The sequence below is a fragment of the Electrona antarctica genome (genome assembly GCF_951216825.1).
Source record: "Electrona antarctica genome assembly, chromosome: 19".
Classification (NCBI taxonomy): Eukaryota; Metazoa; Chordata; class Actinopteri; order Myctophiformes; family Myctophidae; genus Electrona; species Electrona antarctica.
In genome coordinates, this window is record NC_136800.1 from 28,927,828 (window position 1) to 28,947,293 (window position 19,466).

Below are 19,466 nucleotides of genomic sequence, written 5' to 3' on the forward strand. Positions count from 1 at the left end.
GGCCCTTGAGCCTTGACAACTGACCAGCTCAAGACCCTTCACTATGCTTGGCCCTTGAGCCTTGACAACTGACCAGCTCAAGACCCTTCACTATGCTTGGCCCTTGAGCCTTGACAACTGACCAGCTCAAGACCCTTCACTATGCTTGGCCCTTGAGCCTTGACAACTGACCAGCTCAAGACCCTTCACTATGCTTGGCCCTTGAGCCTTGACAACTGACCAGCTCAAGACCCTTCACTATGCTTGGCCCTTGACAACTGACCAGCTCAAGACCCTTCACTATGCTTGGCCCTTGACAACTGACCAGCTCAAGACCCTTCACTATGCTTGGCCCTTGAGCCTTGACAACTGACCAGCTAAAGAACCTTCACTATGTTTGGCCCTTGACAACTGACCAGCTAAAGAACCTTCACTATGCTTGGCCCTTGACAACTGACCAGCTCAAGACCCTTCACTATGCTTGGCCCTTGACAACTGACCAGCTCAAGACCCTTCACTATGCTTGGCCCTTGACAACTGACCAGCTCAAGACCCTTCACTATGCTTGGCCCTTGACAACTGACCAGCTCAAGACCCTTCACTATGCTTGGCCCTTGACAACTGACCAGCTCAAGACCCTTCACTATGCTTGGCCCTTGACAACTGACCAGCTCAAGACCCTTCACTATGCTTGGCCCTTGACAACTGACCAGCTCAAGACCCTTCACTATTCTTGGCCCTTGACAACTGACCAGCTCAAGACCCTTCACTATGCTTGGCCCTTGACAACTGACCAACTCAAGACCCTTCACTATGCTTGGCCCTTGACAACTAACCAGCTCAAGACCCTTCACTATGCTTGGCCCTTGACAACTGACCAGCTGGGCCTTCTGACCAGCTGGGCCTTCTGACCAGCTGGGCCTTGACAACTGACCATCTCAAGACCCTTCACTTCACTATGCTTGGCCCTTGACAACTGACCAGCTGGGCCTTCTGACCAGCTGGGCCTTGACAACTGACCATCTCAAGACCCTTCACTTCACTATGCTTGGCCCTTGACAACTGACCAGCAGGGCCTTCTGACCAGCTGGGCCTTGACAACTGACCAGCTGGGCCTTCTGACCAGCTGGGCCTTGACAACTGACCATCTCAAGCGTATAGAGCAGGGCTTCTCAACGTGTTTGGCAGGGGACCCGCGAAAATGCGTTGGTCATGTCTCGCGACCACCCCCCCCCCCCCTTGTGCCGTTCTTTTTTTTTTCTCCACACGCACAGACCCAAGAACACTCGTCTTTTCATTGAGTCACAACTCGCTCAAATCTTGCTCATTTTTAAAGATTTTCAAAGTTCTATGTAAACTACGAAATTAGGGCTTTCATTTGGTATATGGATCGTGCGTGTAGATCGTCTCTACGGAACGGTATGAAGCGAAAAGGAAAGTTCGGCAAGTCGGATTAAACTATTTGCTGCGCTGGTGATGAACTGAAGAGCAGGCTGGCACAAATAACTTATTTGACTATACAATTATATAAACACAATGGACACAGGGAAGTGGCAGGCACTCACTTCAGCTGATTATAGGAAAATAACAAAGCGATGCAATATATATGAATATATGAGAGATGACTAGCCTGACTAGTCTGTGCCTGGACATCTCCATTGAAGTGCGCGGTGGCCGCTCTTTACCAAACTAATTTGGCATGGCTAACGGGTGCTTTTAAATGCCACTATCGCTTTCCCAAATGTGTGTGACCAAAATAGCAATTTAGGGGAAAGCGTGCCAACACGCCCATGACCACACCTCTAGGCGCAAATACCGGTGTCGGCAAAAAATATAGCGGGTGACACGGGACGAAAATACCATTAAGGGACAGAGAAAGCTCCTATATTCGTAATTTTCGGTCAGGCGGGTGAATTGCGGGCCGCGCTGCGGGTAAAGGATGCGACAAAATTGGAGCCCTATCTACACTTGATTTTGTCGACAAATCTTGATGGCGATGTAATACCTGATTTTACACTGCAGTGCTGCTATGGAAACTGAATTTCCCCAGGGATCCATAGAGGTCTGTCTATCTTATCTATCATAACAGTGGATCTCATGCAGTGGATCCAATGGAGCCAAAGAGTCTCATCCTAATGGGAATGCGGAAATGAAACAGTATAGAGTATGTATTCTGAATATTTAAGCACAATTGAACCCTACAGCCCCTATTCTGGTCGTATCATAATACACAGAACGTTCACCGAATATAGCCTATCTACGAGATCAAATGCACCGCAAAGGAGTCGTAGCATAGATTGGCTATTTGATGTAGAGGGGGGGGAAAGGAGGGGACCAAGTACAGACCCCTGGGGGGACCCGGGTCAACAAAGTATAGAGTATTAAGTGATTCAAAAGTATATTTATTTTATTATTTCATATTTTAACTTCATATAGCCTATGACCCAACCCAGGGATGTATAGAGTATATTTCCCCACATGGCTCTGCATGGTTAGTGGTAAATGGTAAATGGTGCATTTATATAGCGCCTTTCTCCAAGGCGCTTTACATAGATTGTGCATTACATTCACCCATTCACACACACATTCATACACCGATTGCAGCGGAAGCCATGCAAGGTACCAACCAGCCCATCGGGAGCAATTTGGGGTTCAGTGTCTTGCCCAAGGACACTTCGACATGTAGACAGGAGGAGTCGGGATTCTAACCGCCGACCCATGGATCATTGGACGACCTGCTCTACCTCTTGAGCCACAGTCGCCCCTACTGCAGACTGCATGGTTAATAGAGCGTCGCAGTCCCGCCCCCTATCATGACGACGCCAGGCCCAGGAAATAATTCCCAATGCATTTTTCCCATAGACATTTCAAAAAGTATTTATTTAAAGACCTTTTAAGCGTCGTACAAAGCCAACTCGAATTACGAAGAAGAAAAACAAGAAAAAAAGTGTTGTAACCTGCCGTTTTCTTCTTCTTTCTAATTATTTGTTCAGCCCGAATCTTTTTGTTTGTTGTCATGATTTCTCACAACTCGAGTTGGCTTTGTACGAGGCTTAAAAGGTCTTTAAATAAATACTTTTTGAAATGTCTATGAGGAAAATGAACAGGGAATCATTTCCTGGGCACTGGTAGGGGGCGGGACTGCGACGCTCTAACCAGCGCATCACTACTGCTTAGTGCCTTCAGCCTGGCAGACATAATAGGAATATAGTATTTTGGTATGTTTTGGGCATAATACTTAAATAGCACAATGACCGAAGGAAGGGTTAAAAATGGCATTTTTCACTGAATTTACAGTTGACTGCAGGTGATAATTGAGAATCAGCTACAATATATGCTTTGTGCCATGAAAATGGAATAAGGCTATATAGTTCTCCTGCTTGGTCTGCCAATCTAGTGCCCTCTATAGCCAGCGGGAGGATCAAAACACACATCCTAGGCCCCCTGCCATGGGTGCCTGCTGGCCAGGCGCAGGCGGGGGTTGTCAGTAAACACTATGAGCAAAATTTTTTTATGAATTGCAGAGTCGATAACCCCCTTGTGTTTTTCTCTTCCCACCAGAATGATTAGTATTCAGCGTGTCTCTGTCTGGTCTCCATGGTGAAGGGGAGAGGGTGCTCTGTCTTTGTCACGGCGACAAATTGGCGTGGTTTGCATTTATTGGGGCGACACACACATGCCTGTTATTTCCCCATACATTCTTCTAAAGCAGTCCATAAAACACATTATGAACACTGTCTGTGGGGACAACTGACCTTTTGTGTCGGACGGCAGCTCGATATACCATCACCTGTGTCATTATATAGGCCAGGGTGTACTTGAAAGGGCTTTAGAGATGGTGAGAACCCCATGCGTTCTCGCATGGATCAGCGTGGTCACACTGTGCTTCTCATGTGAATACACACAGACATTCGCTCTGCGTAGATCTGGCCGAATGACTGCTCTGTAAAGTGGTCAGATGGCCGTGGACATTATTTATCAAGATTTTCAAGCGGGCCCTGATCGAGAAAAGGTTGAGTAATATTTGTTGGTTAAACTAAGTGTTAAATAGCTCTCTATTCTGACAGTCATCAATGCTAGAGTGTCTGTTCAGTAACAAGGATGTACTGTCCAAGGGTGTACTGCCTGCGCCTTGCTACCTGCCCGCTCGCCTCTCATTGAAAATGGATTACTAGGCAGCGTGGGCACGCCTGTCGCTTTCCGTATGAAAAGCCATTTAAGCAGCCATAACTGAGTGGGTGTCAGAAAGCCCGCCCCAACAAGCAGTTCCCCTCCCTCAGTGACCAGAAAATACTCCCTTTCCCCAGGCATGTACTGTAAAAAGCACCGGCCCAGCGGCCCTGCATTGAGCACATTTGAAGCAATAAATCGGGTGCATTTCTTTTTTTGTGTGTGGAAAGGAAATTGTCATGTGAACATACCTTCCTCTTAGACTTGAACACATTGCATCGGAAGGTGTTGCTCTGGCCGTCTCTCGCTATGTAGCTGAAGATTTTCAAGTCTTGTGCGTCATGTGAGACATAGAATATCCTGTGCAAGAAAGATAACACGTTAGATTGAAACGGCTTCATTTGAATTTTATTGAAACCCCCTGAGGGGGAAATCTTTATGAAGTAGATGAGTTTGCCTCAGTATCTGAGCTTTAGCAGGAGGCCCCAGAGCCCCTACCTGTAAATGGGGTCCTGTGTCACTATCACAGCGCTGTCGTCCCACGACCATTCTTTTCTCTATGGTGACATTAATAAATAAATAAATTCATTTAAAATGTTGTCTCTGTTTTGGGCCAAGTCATTTTAGTTAGTTTGAAATTGTTCAAAAAACAGAGAATAGCATATAATGCAAGCTCACAATACATCATGATGTGATGCGTTGACAAATTGAGAACAGGGCTTAATACGTTAAGCAATGCACCAGACAGATGAGTGCATGGCAATGGAAACTAAATCAGATTAGGCGGGGACTGACCTTTTTCTTTTTGCGCAAAATCACTCGGACACAGTCTGTAGACACGACGATGTTGACTTTCTTCTTCTTTATGTTCTTCAGTTTGAATTCATACTGCGAAAGGAAGGTGGAAAGAGGCGTAATTTCAGAATGAAATAGGTTTCCACTTAATCCCCATTTCTAAAATAGCAAAAGATAGTTGATCTACAAGCTCTCAACGCATCACCAAGTGACGTGTTGAGAGAGTTGAGAGCTTGTACAACTATATTTGCTATTTGTTTGGGGTGAAGAGAAAATGTTTGAAAATGTTCGCCTTCCCAAAATGTGATGCCACAATGAAAGTGGATAATAAATGAATGATTGCATACAATAAACTGCTTATCCAACACGTGTCAAATGTAGATGGACGGGCATTGATTGCGAGGGAATCAGTCTTTTGTGCAAGTACAGACAACATTTAGATATGCATATTGTCTCTGTACATGTCACTTCATATGTCCAAAAGTTCAAAAATAGCAAAAGTAGCAGATCTACAAGCTCAAAACGTGCCGCTTTTTGACACTACAGAATGATCAAGTAGGGCATTCATCTATGAAAAAACTAAAAAAGTTAAAATATATTTGCCTATTGGAGATAAGGGTTTTTTGCCCGACAGCAACGATATACAGCAGCAGTCCCTTGTGTAAGTGAGAGACAACACATGCAGTAGATATCAAACATGTACGTGTATACATAGTGACAGTACAAGTACAGCTGCAATGGAGCGCATTAGTTCAGTCATATACTGTATATCTCTGTCTCTCCTCGGCATGGACTGTCAACCTCACTGCACAGAGGTTTGAATAAACTCCCTGCTGCATCGCCTTAAAGAAATGAAAAAGGAAGAAAGGAAATTATGGTCTACACCACTAGTCATTTAATTGAAGCCAAATTTAGGTTTTCAAAGTGGGGGCCACCAGGGGGTGCTATATTGTATATATTGTACATTTTAATTTCAATTAAAATTGGAAACATAAACATTATTTATTTATTAATTTATAGTTAAATAATAGTTAATACTGGACTCCTCACTAATGCTCATTATAAGATGGTATTGTACCATTTCTGTCTCCTGACTCCTTTGTGTCAGAGTAGGGAGTAGGGCTGCAGTGTGGACAGTTCAGAAACCTGCCTACCAGTGACATCATCGGTAGGTTGAGTAATTTCCCCCCCCCCCCCCCCCCCCACACACACACACACACATGGGTGAAGTGCTCCTATAATACTGTATGTTCCTTATGTTTTTACAGTCCATCGACAGTATAGTTTGTCATGTGTCAGTCAATCACTCTCAGGTGCAACCGGCACCATATACTGTAAATTAGGCTATGTCAGGGTGTGTGTGTGTGTGTGTGTGTGTGTGTGTGTGTGTGTGTGTGTGACTGTGTGTGTGTGTGTGTGTGTGTGTGTACTATGCATTTATGTATGTGTAAGTCAAAAGTAGTAAGCCAGCATTGACTGGAGAGAGATGTGTAAGTGGCAATTGGTTTTCATTGTGTTATGTTCAATCGGTGACAGTTTTATGGAGTGCATAAGTGCAGTTTCCAATTACATTACCAACCCGTTCTCACTCCCAAGGCGTCACATTTTGCAGCTCTGCTAGTAGCCCTAAAATAGTCTACTTGCAGGCCCATAGAGCCCCATTGTGAACCCAGACATGTTGAGTACACCAAGGTTTTATGTTATATGGGACCCCATCATGTAGAAACTGCCGGATGCTAACTTGCATATCTTTCATAATTGGCATAATAAGTGACTATACCTTAACAACCTATAGAAGGCAAAAGATTCAAAATGTCATCATGCTTTATGTATCATGTGACGTGTCAAACTAGAGGGTTTTCATGATGCTGAATCCGTCCATTCCAAGCATTAGTTTAGCAAAAAAAACACCCATTGGGCTAAAAACGGCCATAGCCAGTTTAGCCACAAATGTGCTGACATCATCACATTTGTGATGACGGCTATGGCCATTTTAGCCCAAGGAGTGTTTTTTGTGCAAAACTAATGCTTGGAATGGATTCAGCATCATGAAAAACCCCTAGTTTGACACGCCACATGCTACTTAAAGCATGATGAAATCTAGATTTTCTTTTCCTTATAGGTTGTTAATGGTATGGTCACATATTACATATTATGAAAATTGCTCAACATATGCAAGTTAGCATCCGGCAGTTTTTACATGCTGGGGACCCATACTCAAGTGGACTAAAATGTCAACATTTGGCCGAACGGATAGCGGCGCGGTCTTGATACCGGAAGGTTCCTAGTTCGAATCAGTCGTCCGACACGTTAAAATTACCACCGCTGAAGTGCCCTTGAACAAGGCATTGAACCACTACGATGAAATGTGTTCTATGAGCAGGGCCTGGCTGGAAACAAGTTCTTGAGCTTAGCCCAGATACCCTGGGTAAATATAGATTTCATTTCATTTCATTTCATGAGGGGTCGCCCCATGTTGACGAACCTACGCCTAATAATCCTAACCAAACCCCAACATTGACCTCACAAAAACGATGCCTAAAACTTAACCTTGCTTAACCCTAACGGGCCTAACCTTAACCTCACAAAACATATGCCCACCTATCCTCACAGTAACCAAAAACAACCATGCTTTGGACAAAACAAAAATGGAATTTGAACTTGTGATCTTGGGAACATGGTCCAAGCATCATGGTCCAGTGATTGTGACTGATGCTGAACTGTGCACAACAAGTGTAAATCATTGGTCTTCAACAGGCGGTGCGGGACCCCTAGGGGGTCCTCAGAGTTACTAGAGGGGGACCACCAAATCTTTGTGTGATTTATCATGACATTTAGCAGTTAGATCCCTGTTCTGAGGGGCGGGAAATCCCTTTTCCACCGGGACACGCCCCCTCATCTGGACTGAGTGGCAAAACATTGAGCAGCATTGGAGTTTGGAAGTGCTTGTTGGAAATCACTCACCGGTTCTGCGTATACAGCACCTGTTTCTAAATTGCACATAATGCAGGAGGCAGCAGGACGTTGCGTTATTGAAAACGACCGCTTCCAAACTCTGACACTTAATCACCTGCACAGACTTTATTGACAGAAACTAGCTCATAGCATATCTATGGTGGATTTTTATCCACAGCGTGCGCGCGCATACCGGCAGCACAAGAACCCTAGCCTGGGTAAACCCACTCCCCCTGCTGGACAAGGTTTCATTCTGCAAATCTGGTGAGGGGTTTACCCAGGGTTTACCCACTAGCCAACACACAAGAGGAGGCTGAATGGACTGGAACCAGCGCTCCCCAAAACAACAGGTTTGGAGATCTGTTGGGAATTGATTACATGAAACAGTCACCCATGCGCCCAGTCCCAATGTTTGTAAACAAATAATTGGTCTATTGGCTGATCATGGCCAGAAAGTAGTTTTTTTGCCACTTAGTAGGCGTTCCCACATAACTTCCGGGTACGATGATGTCACTTGCATAGCCTATATAGCAGAAAATAGGCCTATCTCACAGCATTTCCCCGCCCCCTTTCCACGCCCCCCTTTTGGAGCTAATGGTGTTATTTTTTCTGCAGTCCACAAGCCACAAACTACCGTTTTGTAAAGGTAAGGTTTATTCTACTTATTTGAGTTGTTATACCATTGTGTTTTCTTCATATTATTATCGGTCTTTGACATTTTAACATTAGGAAATGTACTTAGATTCTCCAGAGAAAAGAAGTGTAAATGCTAATGTTAAATGACACCACTAGCTACCGGAAGGGGGCGTGGAAAGGGGGCTGTGAGATAGGCCTATAGCAGATCTACAAGAACCTTTAAACAAAAACCATTAATGTACACGACATTGATGATAGCTCTCTCAAACAAGTCTTGACATGTCCTTGACATGAAAACGTTTGAGGACCACTGCAGTAAGCCTCAGCCAACAGCAAAAGAAAACGAAGTGGCCAGTGGTGCGACCACCACGGTCAGGTGTAGCTTGGTCACATGTCATCAGTCATTCATTCATTCATTCATCAGGGATGCAGACAACCTCAGGTTGAACTGCTGCTGCATACCTAGATTGAATGCAAGGCTCTCACCAGCTGACAACCGCCTTAAAAGGTGCAGTACTGTACTGTAAGTCAGTGGTGCTGAAAGATGTCAAGTGATAAGTCAAAAACGACAACCTTCTTTGTATTGACAAACTTTACTGAGTTGAACGTACTGCAAAATAACAAACCGGCCACTGCCATTGATTCACATAATAGACTGTCTGCAAAAGCCTGCGTATAGTGCTAAGCCCGCTGGGTAGTGGGAAGTACCAAAGAACACACCAATAGAGTGGCAGAACCGTAAGTACCATAATAGTGCAATGCAAAAACAGAACATTTTACAATCTCCCACTTTTCTTTTCTTTTTCTTTTTTTAAAACAAAAAAAACAAAGTCTATTATTAATGTCCATAGGCATGTGAGAACATAGTGACCAAAAACAAAATTACAGTTCAAAGTTCAAAAAAATAATACAGAAGTCTCTATTCCACTTTCCATACTCCAACACTGAGTGCCTTTAGGAGCTGAAGTGCGGATGCACCTCGTTTTGTCAAGCAATCAGCTAGCTGCTCTCCTGTAGGTGCCCACAGTATCCGTTGGATTCTTTTGCTCTGAAGAAGTTCCTTGATACCACTTGTTTCAATGCGGAGCCTTTTCTCTGTCACTGACTTAGTAGACTTGATAGCATCAGCAAGGGAGTGGTTATCAGTGACACACACTATTGGTAAGACATGCTGGGTAAGATGTCCTGTAGTAAGTTCTGCATGGAGGTCAGAAAGAGAAATAGCACTGTCAACAGCATCTGCAAGAGCGAGTGTTTCTCCAGCACGTGTGCTTCGGACGACTCTCCTGATCTTCTTTGACTGCCAATAAACAGGTGAGAATCTTCCTTCCTCACCCATCAGCACAATGAGATGTCCCCCTTGAGTGCCACCATCTGGAAGGTTTCCCAGTGAGGCATCACAGAACACTACTAGCTTTAGAGAGCTGTCTTTTCCCAGGTTCTGACATTTCAGTGTCACTTTTTCTGATTTTAGCTTTCTCACCACCTTGTTTGTGTCATGTAAACTCTGTACAGTAGCATGTTTTATGTTAGCTGCAAGGACACAAGTATCAAACATAATATCAGGTCGACTTTGTCTGGCAACCCACAGAAGTGAAGTGGCCAGTGGTGCGACCACCACGGTCAGGTGTAGCTTGGTCACATGTCATCAGTCATTCATTCATTCATTCATTCATTCATCAGGGATGCAGACAACCTCAGGTTGAACTGCTGCTGCATACCTAGATTGAATGCAAGGCTCTCACCAGCTGACAACCGCCTTAAAAGGTGCAGTACTGTACTGTAAGTCAGTGGTGCTGAAAGATGTCAAGGACCCCCAAATTGACATATATTTGGCCACGGACCAAAATGTTTTGTGCCAGAAGAGAGGATTTGTGTTTTCTTCTTTTTTTCTATACAAAATTATACAAATATTTCCAATACTTTCAAGATTTTAAAGAAATGTTCAAAAATAGCAGATGTACAAGCTCGCTTTTTCAGGTCAGAATGCCACTTGTATCCACTTAGGAGAGATAACTCATACAGGATACAGGGTAAACAACTGAGCAGACACATTTGGAACTCGTACACTATAACACTGAAGCTGATCAATTGGGTTGTCTTAACCTCTTAAGAAAAAACTTTGTTTGTTTTAACCAAAGAATATCACTTACTCTACCAGGTTGAATCCTGTCCTTGCTCTATCAAGTATTACTTGCTTGAGTTATCGTGTCGTGCACCTCAAATAGCAGCTCTACAAGCTCATCTGCAACACGTTCTGAGCTTAGAGATCTGCTATTTTAGGCGTGCGGCATGAGTATAAAGCGGGCTTTTTACTCTCCAACACTGCAGCCTCGTCCTCTAATGCCAGCTGGCCATGTCAGTGTCGTCTGCGGCATTCAGTCTGAATGGAGGTAGAGGGATATAGTGGTGGAGCTCACTTTTATAGCATCTGATGTGAGAATGCATAACGTATCACACGCCGAGCTGTAAACTAAAAGAATGGCCTAATGCCTAGTAAATCTTATCGTGGTTTTAATGACTGTGTGGCGGCCAGTTAAAACCTGCTGAGGGAACAGTATTATATGGCCTCACTGATTTAGGGGGAGAGTCTGGAGGGTGCAGGTCTGAGTGTACATTGCTTCTTTAAGCACCATGCAGGACACAAGCGAGATGTGGCACACATTACAAAAAAATGAAGAGGAGAGGGGGTGAGGGGGGTGGCGGGGGGAGAGAGAGAGAGAGAGAGACAGAGACAGAGAGACGGAGGAATTAAACCCCACCATTCGTATTCAGAGTAAGCCTTCACAGAAAATAGCTGATCGACAAGCTTACAATGTGGCGCGTTGCTACGTCTTTTTCAAGCTTGTCAATTTCCCCACAAAGCAGAAAAATACACTAGCATAAAGCCCTGAGGGACTCTGGTCAACTTAACTATAACGCTTATAGTGGTTAAGACTATACTGACGATGAGTTCATTCAAAGCAGTGGTTCTCAAACTGGGGACTGGGGACCCCCCCAGGACTGGGGACCCCCAGGGATCCATCCTTGGGGGGGGGGGTCCAATTAATTTATTGGACACAACTCTTCAGTTCTGTGGCACGACATCTTTTCAGATGGGTGGTCTGCGGCTAAATACATATCATATCAATGAAGCTGAGTGCATGTTTGTTTAGCAGACTTTCACAACAACACAGAAACAGTGATCAAAGTAGGCCTACTGCTTACCCGTATTCTCCTCATTGCAGCCACTATCTCCATCCTGCTGCCTGGGCGACCCACCTCCAAACTGCCGATGTACTATGCACACATTTTGAGAGGAAAATATGTACCTATTTAATATTAATATTATGATTTATTATTGTATATTTTTCAATTTACAGACGATGCAATTCTATATTGATAGGCTATTCCTCAGTGAATTCTAGCCGTTTTATTTATGATTAAGGTAAATAAAATAATAGACCATATGCACAGTGCCATTCACCATCATGTTGTTGTAGCCTAAAGCAACTGACACACACACACACACACACACACACACACACACACACACACACACCTATAGTTCTATGTTAATTCTCCAACATCGCGCATGATTAGGAGCCAGAAACGCAGCCAAACGGTGTCTCAGGTAGGTAAGACACTGCTGCATGTCTTACCTTCGCTTCGAAGCAGACCCCATGTTGAAAGACGTCCTCGTTGTGCATGGGGAGCCTCAAATCGTGCACATCGTCCACTAAATTATACTTTGTTGTAACGCCTGGCATCGCTTTTAGGCTGCTGCCCCGCCACTTGTTTTATGACAGCGCTAGGAGAGGAGAGACCTCCGGCTAGAGAGAGAGAGAGCGAGAGAGAGAGCTCATTTGAAGGGGGGGGGGGGCTACTTATCGCTCCGTAGTACGACGGTGTCGCTTGTCCAAAAATAACCGATCTACAGGGGATGTTATGTATAGCCTGCCCTAAACCACGCGTACGTCGCGTACGTTATTTTTTTGTGGGGGCAATAAGCGACATCCTCCATATGGAGAGGGCGAGCTGGAACAGGAGAGCAGATAGACTGTTCGACTTCAGTCGCGTCAGACTGATTAATTTGCCTTCAATAATGAATTCTGTTAAAAGGTTAAACTGCAGTAGTTTGCGACGTCTTCTTCACTCTCCAAGACTGTGTGTCTGTGTGGGGAAGCGACGGCAGGCATCACTGATATGATGGCGATGCTGTCGGGGTTCCGCACCTATGACGCACGGGTTTTCATAGCTCTAATGCGTAAATGCAACGCATTAGAGGCAGCTATGGACCAGAACTAGGGTTTTCAAAGAGGAGTGTCACTTGTCGCGACGCAATTTCGTTCCATGATTAATAATTAGCTGCCATATTAGTAGAAGGCTGTTAAACCAAGGATAGCCCAAAGGGGGGCGGGTATAGACACTGGATACAGTGGGGCTACTAGAAGAGGATTTGATGACATCTGGTGGTGTCATTTGGAATGACATCCAGGTGATATTCTGTAATCTGTAGTAGCAGTAGCACGTGTGAAATGAAATGAAATGAAATCTATATTTACCCAGGGTATCTGGGCTAAGCTCAAGAACTTGTTTCCAGCCAGGCCCTGCTCATAGAACACATTTCATCGTAGTGGTTGATGCCTTGTTCAAGGGCATTTCAGCGGTGGTAATTTTAACGTGTCGGACGGCCGATTCGAACTGGGAACCTTCCGGTATCTAGACCGCGCCGCTATCCGTTCGGCCACCGCTGCCACAACAGTGGTTCTCAAAGTGGGGTCCGGGGACCAGCAGGGGTCCCCAGCAAGTTAAAACAGTGGTTCTCAACATGTGGTCCGGGAAGTTTGAAAGAGATTAAGCTACGGTAATTAATAACAAACTGCTTGGTCGCTTTGTTGTTATTCTGCAGGTGAGTTAGCTACCTATGTTTACGTGTGTGAGTGCTTGCGTGGTGTTGTAGTGCTACTTTTCGAGGTGGGGGGCTTGCGCGCGCGCGTGTGTGTGTGTGTGTGTCTGTGTGACATGCGTGTGAGTGAGTGAGAGAGGGAGGGAGGGTGAAAATAACAAACATAAAGGTGCTTTGGTGTTTGGGGTGTCACAGCACCATATCTTGTATGAAACTTCATTCTTAACTGTTTACCAATGATGGTTAATTAATTGCAGGTGATTCTATCTCTCAATTCATTTCAAGGCAGTCCAGGCATGTCCAAAGTTCACACAGCTTCTTTCCTAAAATGTATTATTTATCCAATATAAAACTAACATTATGCATATATTATAGTACACCTACTGTACGTAAGTACTAGGCTGTGTATGTTGTGACAGGATATAATAGGCTATATGTATTGTAATTTGTACTGTATAGCTATAGGCTGCCTGTATGTTGTAACTGGAAGGATGCAGTACAACAGGCTGTGTATGTTTGTCTGTGAGTTGTGACAGGGTGCAGTGTACAGTATATATGTGCAGGCTCTTGGTCAGCACACTCTTTCTTTCTACCTTACTTACATACTTATACTAAAAGCTTATGGTGTCTACAGGTTGGTCTCTCTCAACCTGCTCCACAGGTACACAAGCCAGGGTGATGACCCCAGACCCCCAAGCTCAGCTTCTTCTCAGCCCAGAGTCCATTCTCCTGTGACATGTAAATGCTGGACCCTAGAGTCTGTCCTAAATCCCTGACTACTGAACTACACCAGAATGCTATGAGCAGTACTAAACATTCAACTCCAAGGCTGAACTTGTGAGAAGAAGGCAGCCAGGAGAAAGAGGGTACTGGCCAGCTAGCCAGATGTATGGAGGACGGAGATGCCGCTGGAGACCCTGACATCACTTACACAACTGATGAAAACAAGTAGAAGACGGCTCAAGGTAAGAACGTTTTGCTTCTTTGTGCTGCTGCTTGTGTTGTATGCTGTGTGTATAGTATACTTGTGTGATTCAAGCTTGTGTACTATTACTGTCATTTTGGGACCCAATGAATGACTGGGTGGCAATGAAACATGTTCTGTGACTGTTTGTGGCTCTGGAATTGAATGCTGATGTGAATCTACAGTTTGTATGTTGTGCTTTATCTGCCGTTGAAGGTGTGAGTTGTAACCGGGAACAGTATGTGTATGTGGCTTTTTTTTAATCACTCAATAATCCTATGGGTGAATTTGCTATTTGAGCTATTTGAGCCATCAAGTTTATATTAATCAGCTGATTCATTTGGTATTTATTTCTGGGTTCTATTTGACTGGTAGTGGTTTAGTTAGTGTCCAGCAGATGGCCCCATTGTTCTGCATAATGTCCAAAGCAGGCCAAGTCAGACCTCCACTTCATAGCTCTACAATGTGTCACAACACATACTATAATCATGTAATATCATGTTGGAAACAGCACCATTTTTCCATGCAGACTCCCTTATGTATTTCAGACTGAGGTACAGAGCCAGGTTAATATATTACATTTTAACAGTTTAGTTTTGATTAGTCTTAAGTCTTAAGTGGTTTGCTAGTTAGTGTGGTTGGTGTAGGTAACACTATTGTTCTAGGCAGCAAGGGCGAGATCCAAAATGGCCGACTGGCTAGTCGGTCTCCAGCAAGGGCGAGATCCAAAATGGCCGATTTTCTAGTCGGATCTCGCCCTCTCTCGTTCTAGGTCCGAGAACCTTTATGCCAACTAAAGGAAACCTATTTTTTGTTAAGCTTTTTCGTTCACGTTCATTGAGTTCAATGGACGTTTTTTTGTAACCCAGAAAGTACATTTTCTGTCCCTTTTCTGATTGGACAATATAATCAGACAGGAGTGAAGTCACAATATGTAATATAAATTAGAAGAGAGATTTCATGAAGAACAGAACTTTCTAGTATAATCCCATGAATTACAAGTGTGCAAATGGCTTCCCACATGAAGAAGAACAAATACATTAAGAAGCGGAATTTCCCAGCAGATTCCTTGCAGATTTCCCGACGGATTTGGCTCATGTCACTGCAACCAACTAATTTAGTTTAGTTTTTTAAGTGTAAGGCCTAGTTCACACCTACACAACAAATGTTCGGTCCGTGTGTGATACCTGATTGCTTTTTGATTGCTGCTCCAATTCATTTTCAATGGGAGTCACATGGTTTGACCAAACATTTTTGTTTGATGAGGGGGGAGCAATCAGCCATCAAACACAAATGTTTGATCAAACCATGTGACTCCCATTGGAAAAGCATTGTGGTGGCCCAAAAAAACGACCAAACATTGCTTGATTGGTGTTTGGTACGTGTGAATGAGGCCTTAGTAGTTCAAATCAAATCAAACTTTATTTGTATAGCACATTTATAACGACCGAGGTCGAACCAAAGTGCTTCACATTACAGAGCATAATAACATACACTGAGGCAAACAGAGGAAAAGAGGATAGAATATAGAAAAGAAAGCAAAGAGGAAGGAAAAGCATTATTTCAAGGTGTCAGAGAGCATGTGAGCATGTTAAAATAAAGAAAAAATATTTTCCTAAGTCTCAGTTTAAGGAGTTTTACTTCTATTTTCTATACGGTGAGCGAGTCTTTTCCTGTCAAAGTTTCCCTTATGTTTTTGAGACCACCGCTACCGTAGTCAAGTTTGGAAAGAAAAAGGACGAAGAAAGGCGCAACAGTTTTCTCAGTGCTTCAAGGTGTCAGAGAGCAAAATGTAAAATACAATAAGCAGTACATGGGAACATCGTACATGGGTAGATTTATAGTTGAAATTAAAAGCGATATAGTAAAAATGAGTCTTTAATAGGGATTTGAAAGCCGTCACCGACCGAGCAGAGCGTACATGGAGCGCCAGGGTGTTCCAGAGGTTGGGTCCGGCCACGGCAAATGCGCGATCTCCTCTGGTCCTGAAATGTGTGTCAGGCACAATCAGGAGAGACTGATGAGCCGATCTCAGGGCTCTTGTTGGGACGTACGGAGTGATCAATTCCGCCAAATATGGAGGGGACAGGTCATTTTGGGCTTTAAAGGGATAGTTCAGATTTTTTTAACTTAACACTTAGGCCGCTATCATTTATTGAAAAATTAGGATCTAATTCACGCCAGCATTTTTTTAATTTTAGCTCTTATTTTGAAAAGCCGCCATTTCCGGTCCATGAGCAGTATGTCTTAACCTAGGAAACTACATGGAGCGGACAGGCCTTGTTTACCATCTGAAGCCAGACCGGAGCTCTGCAGAGCTCCAGATCATCATATCTGTGCCGTCAAAGAAACGCTGTTTTGACCAAAATGCCATCTGGGACAAGGAATAGGAGATTACAGGCGATTGAAAGAAATGGATAGAATGGATTATTATGGCGACGACGATTTAAGATGGGCGATCCAGTGCTGTGCTAACAACACAGCTAGCTAACCGGCTAACGTGAGTAGCATTATGGCTCGAGCAATCGAACGCGCCATAAAAGCGCAATTGCCGTAGGCCGTCGCCAATGGCGTTAAGCGTCAGTATCAAAATTAGGCTTCAATTGACTTTAATCGTCGGCAATGGCGCGGAAACGGTTAAGCGTTACAGTAATCTAGTCTTGTAGAAATAAAAGCGTGGATGACTCTCTCAAGGTCGGTACGGGGCAGATAGGCCTTTACCCTAGCTAGAAGCCTAAGCTGAAAGAAGCTAGCCTTGACCACAGAGCTAATGTGCTTGTCGAATTTGAGGTTACTGTCAAACGTGACACCAAGGCTCCTAACTGAAGAACGGATATTGGCACTGAAGGGACCGAGTGGGGTGATGGGAGAGCTAGGGTCATGGTTAAAAATGATGACTTCGGTCTTGCTTTCGTTCAGAGTGAGAAAGTTTGTATTCATCCAAGATTTGATATCGGAGAGGCACTTTAACAGCGGCTGAGCGGGGTCGGCGCTGGTCGTATTTAGCAGTAAGTAGAGCTGAACATCATCTGCGTAGAAATTAAATGATACATTGTGTTGTTTAATGAGTGAGCCTAGTGGGATGGGACCAAGGATGGAACCCTGAGTTACTAGTGTTTTATCGTAATATGAACTAGTCAGGAGCAAGACTCAACATGGTCAGAACATTTTTTTAAATAGCAGATCAACAATCATTCACTCACAATACAGTTTCAGTTAATTCTTGTCTTTTGTAAGGCCTCTTTTGTGTTTTCCTTTCAGTTAACTATAAAATGCTGTTTTCAATTCTAGTTTTTGTTATTTAATTGGTTTTAGTTAACAAAGATGCTTCATTTAGGAAGATGGCCCAACCCATGCTTCATCACCAGAAGCAAAATTATACACAATGGTGAATGGTCTCCTACTTGGATGCTGTCTGCCGGCAGATATTCTGAACATCCTATTGCAGGTGTTAGATCCGCAAGATTGTGTTGCTGGGAAAAGAAAGGTCAATACCGATTTTTATTTTCTCCTGATTTGTCTCGCTGAAAGCTATTTTAGTGTCAGATTTTAGGAAGATTGTGTGGCTTGTGACAATTGGGTCCAATATTTAGTCCAGGTACCATGGGTGTGATTGGGGCCAACCCCTCCCGCTCACTCAGATCGGCTTTGTGGAACAAACTCCCCAGCGCAATTAGAACTGCAGATTCACTCCCAATGTTCCGCCATAATCTGATTACTTCTTCAGACTCCACCTTAGCCTGTAGCACAATGACCATGCAGTCTCATGCAAAGGTAATGCAATGTAATTTAGATAGCATGTTATTTAGACAGACGCTACTGTAGGTTAATTTGTTACCTGGCATCCTATAGTTTCTATAGTTTCAATGTACAGATTTATTTTATTATATTATTAAAATAAAACAAAATAAAAATTGTTCAGAACCTATGTTCACGTTCACTCTCCCATTGGAAATAATAGACTTCAATCTGCTTTCGGTCTGTTACAGCCGCCACCTATGTCACACAGACACAGGGACTTCCTAGGTAAAAGACCAGTTGGGCTCCATATTTCTTGTTCATTTTGTCAACCTGGAACAGAGAGACCCCGAATACAAAGGTACACAGCACGTGTGTTTCCCTACTCAACAATAGCAGGCGCAGCCCATTTATTTTTGGCACTCGAGACGTGCACTTCACACTGTAGGTGCAATGTTCTGGTGACTGAACTTAATGCAGCAATTTAATGGGTTCATGTGTTTCATGACACACGTCACCTAAAAGCATAACTTAGACTTTGTCGTGTAATCACAGAAACGTAATTGTATAACTATCAAATGTGACACATTGCCTCATATTTTTCAGAAAACCGGTCATGTTCAGATAGTCCGTCCGTCCGTCCGTCCGTCCGGTCATTCATTCATTCATTCATTCATCCATCCATTCATTCATCCAGGCCATGGAATGCCAGGATGAAGTGGCTGTGGCCTGGAAAGGGAAGTCATAACTCTCTGTTGGAACAGTTGCCTCCATGACCTGACTCCGTATAAGCAGATGAAGATGGATGGATGTTCTACTGATTTAAAGGCTTTCTACACTGTGAATTGGGAAAACCCAAATATTCATAAAGTTAAATTATATTAAGCTGCTTCGGTTTGGGGGTATAGTAAAGGCTTTGTAAAATATACTGTAATTTCTTTATCTAAGGATACAAGGAGTATGCAGGCTGTATGGTTGTGTTATAGTATTATTCAATGTTTTGACTTGCTTGCTTGCTGGCTGTTATTTTATTGTCTTTCTAACGTAGCATCAACAGGTATCCACAGGGAAGACCTTTGCTTTAGTTTAACGATATTCCCACAGTATTTAGTCCATCATTTCATCAAACTAGGGCTCGGTGATATGACTTCAAATCAGCTTCTATTACAATTAAAGGTAGGCTAAGTGATATTCTTTTGGTTAAAACAAAAAGGTTTTGTCAAAAGTTTAAATCACTATATTCTGATAGTATTAATTGCTATAGAGCAGGGGTGCCCACACTTTTTTTTATACTTGAGATCGAGAGCCACTTTCCAAATGAACAGCTCAACGAGATCTACA

At 43.6% G+C, this 19,466-nt stretch overlaps 1 protein-coding gene across 2 annotated transcripts in view; it reads right to left on the reverse strand.

The window, feature by feature from the left end:
• LOC306912392 (carboxyl-terminal PDZ ligand of neuronal nitric oxide synthase protein-like) overlaps positions 1-12,284 on the reverse strand; it is a gene marked incomplete at both ends in the record, with an annotated part of 29,543 nt that extends 17,259 nt beyond the window's left edge. Inside the window, 5 exons of one of the 2 annotated variants that reach the window (XM_079488571.1) lie at positions 4,401-4,509; positions 4,648-4,706; positions 4,945-5,037; positions 11,743-11,814; positions 12,177-12,284. In XM_079488571.1, coding sequence (XP_079344697.1) covers positions 4,401-4,509; positions 4,648-4,706; positions 4,945-5,037; positions 11,743-11,814; positions 12,177-12,284 — 441 coding nt within the window. Of the gene's footprint in view, positions 1-4,400; positions 4,510-4,647; positions 4,707-4,944; positions 5,038-11,742; positions 11,847-12,176 lie in introns of both variants that reach the window. The other variant, XM_079488572.1, reaches the window with a different exon arrangement.
• Positions 12,285-19,466: the final 7,182 nt, after the last annotated feature.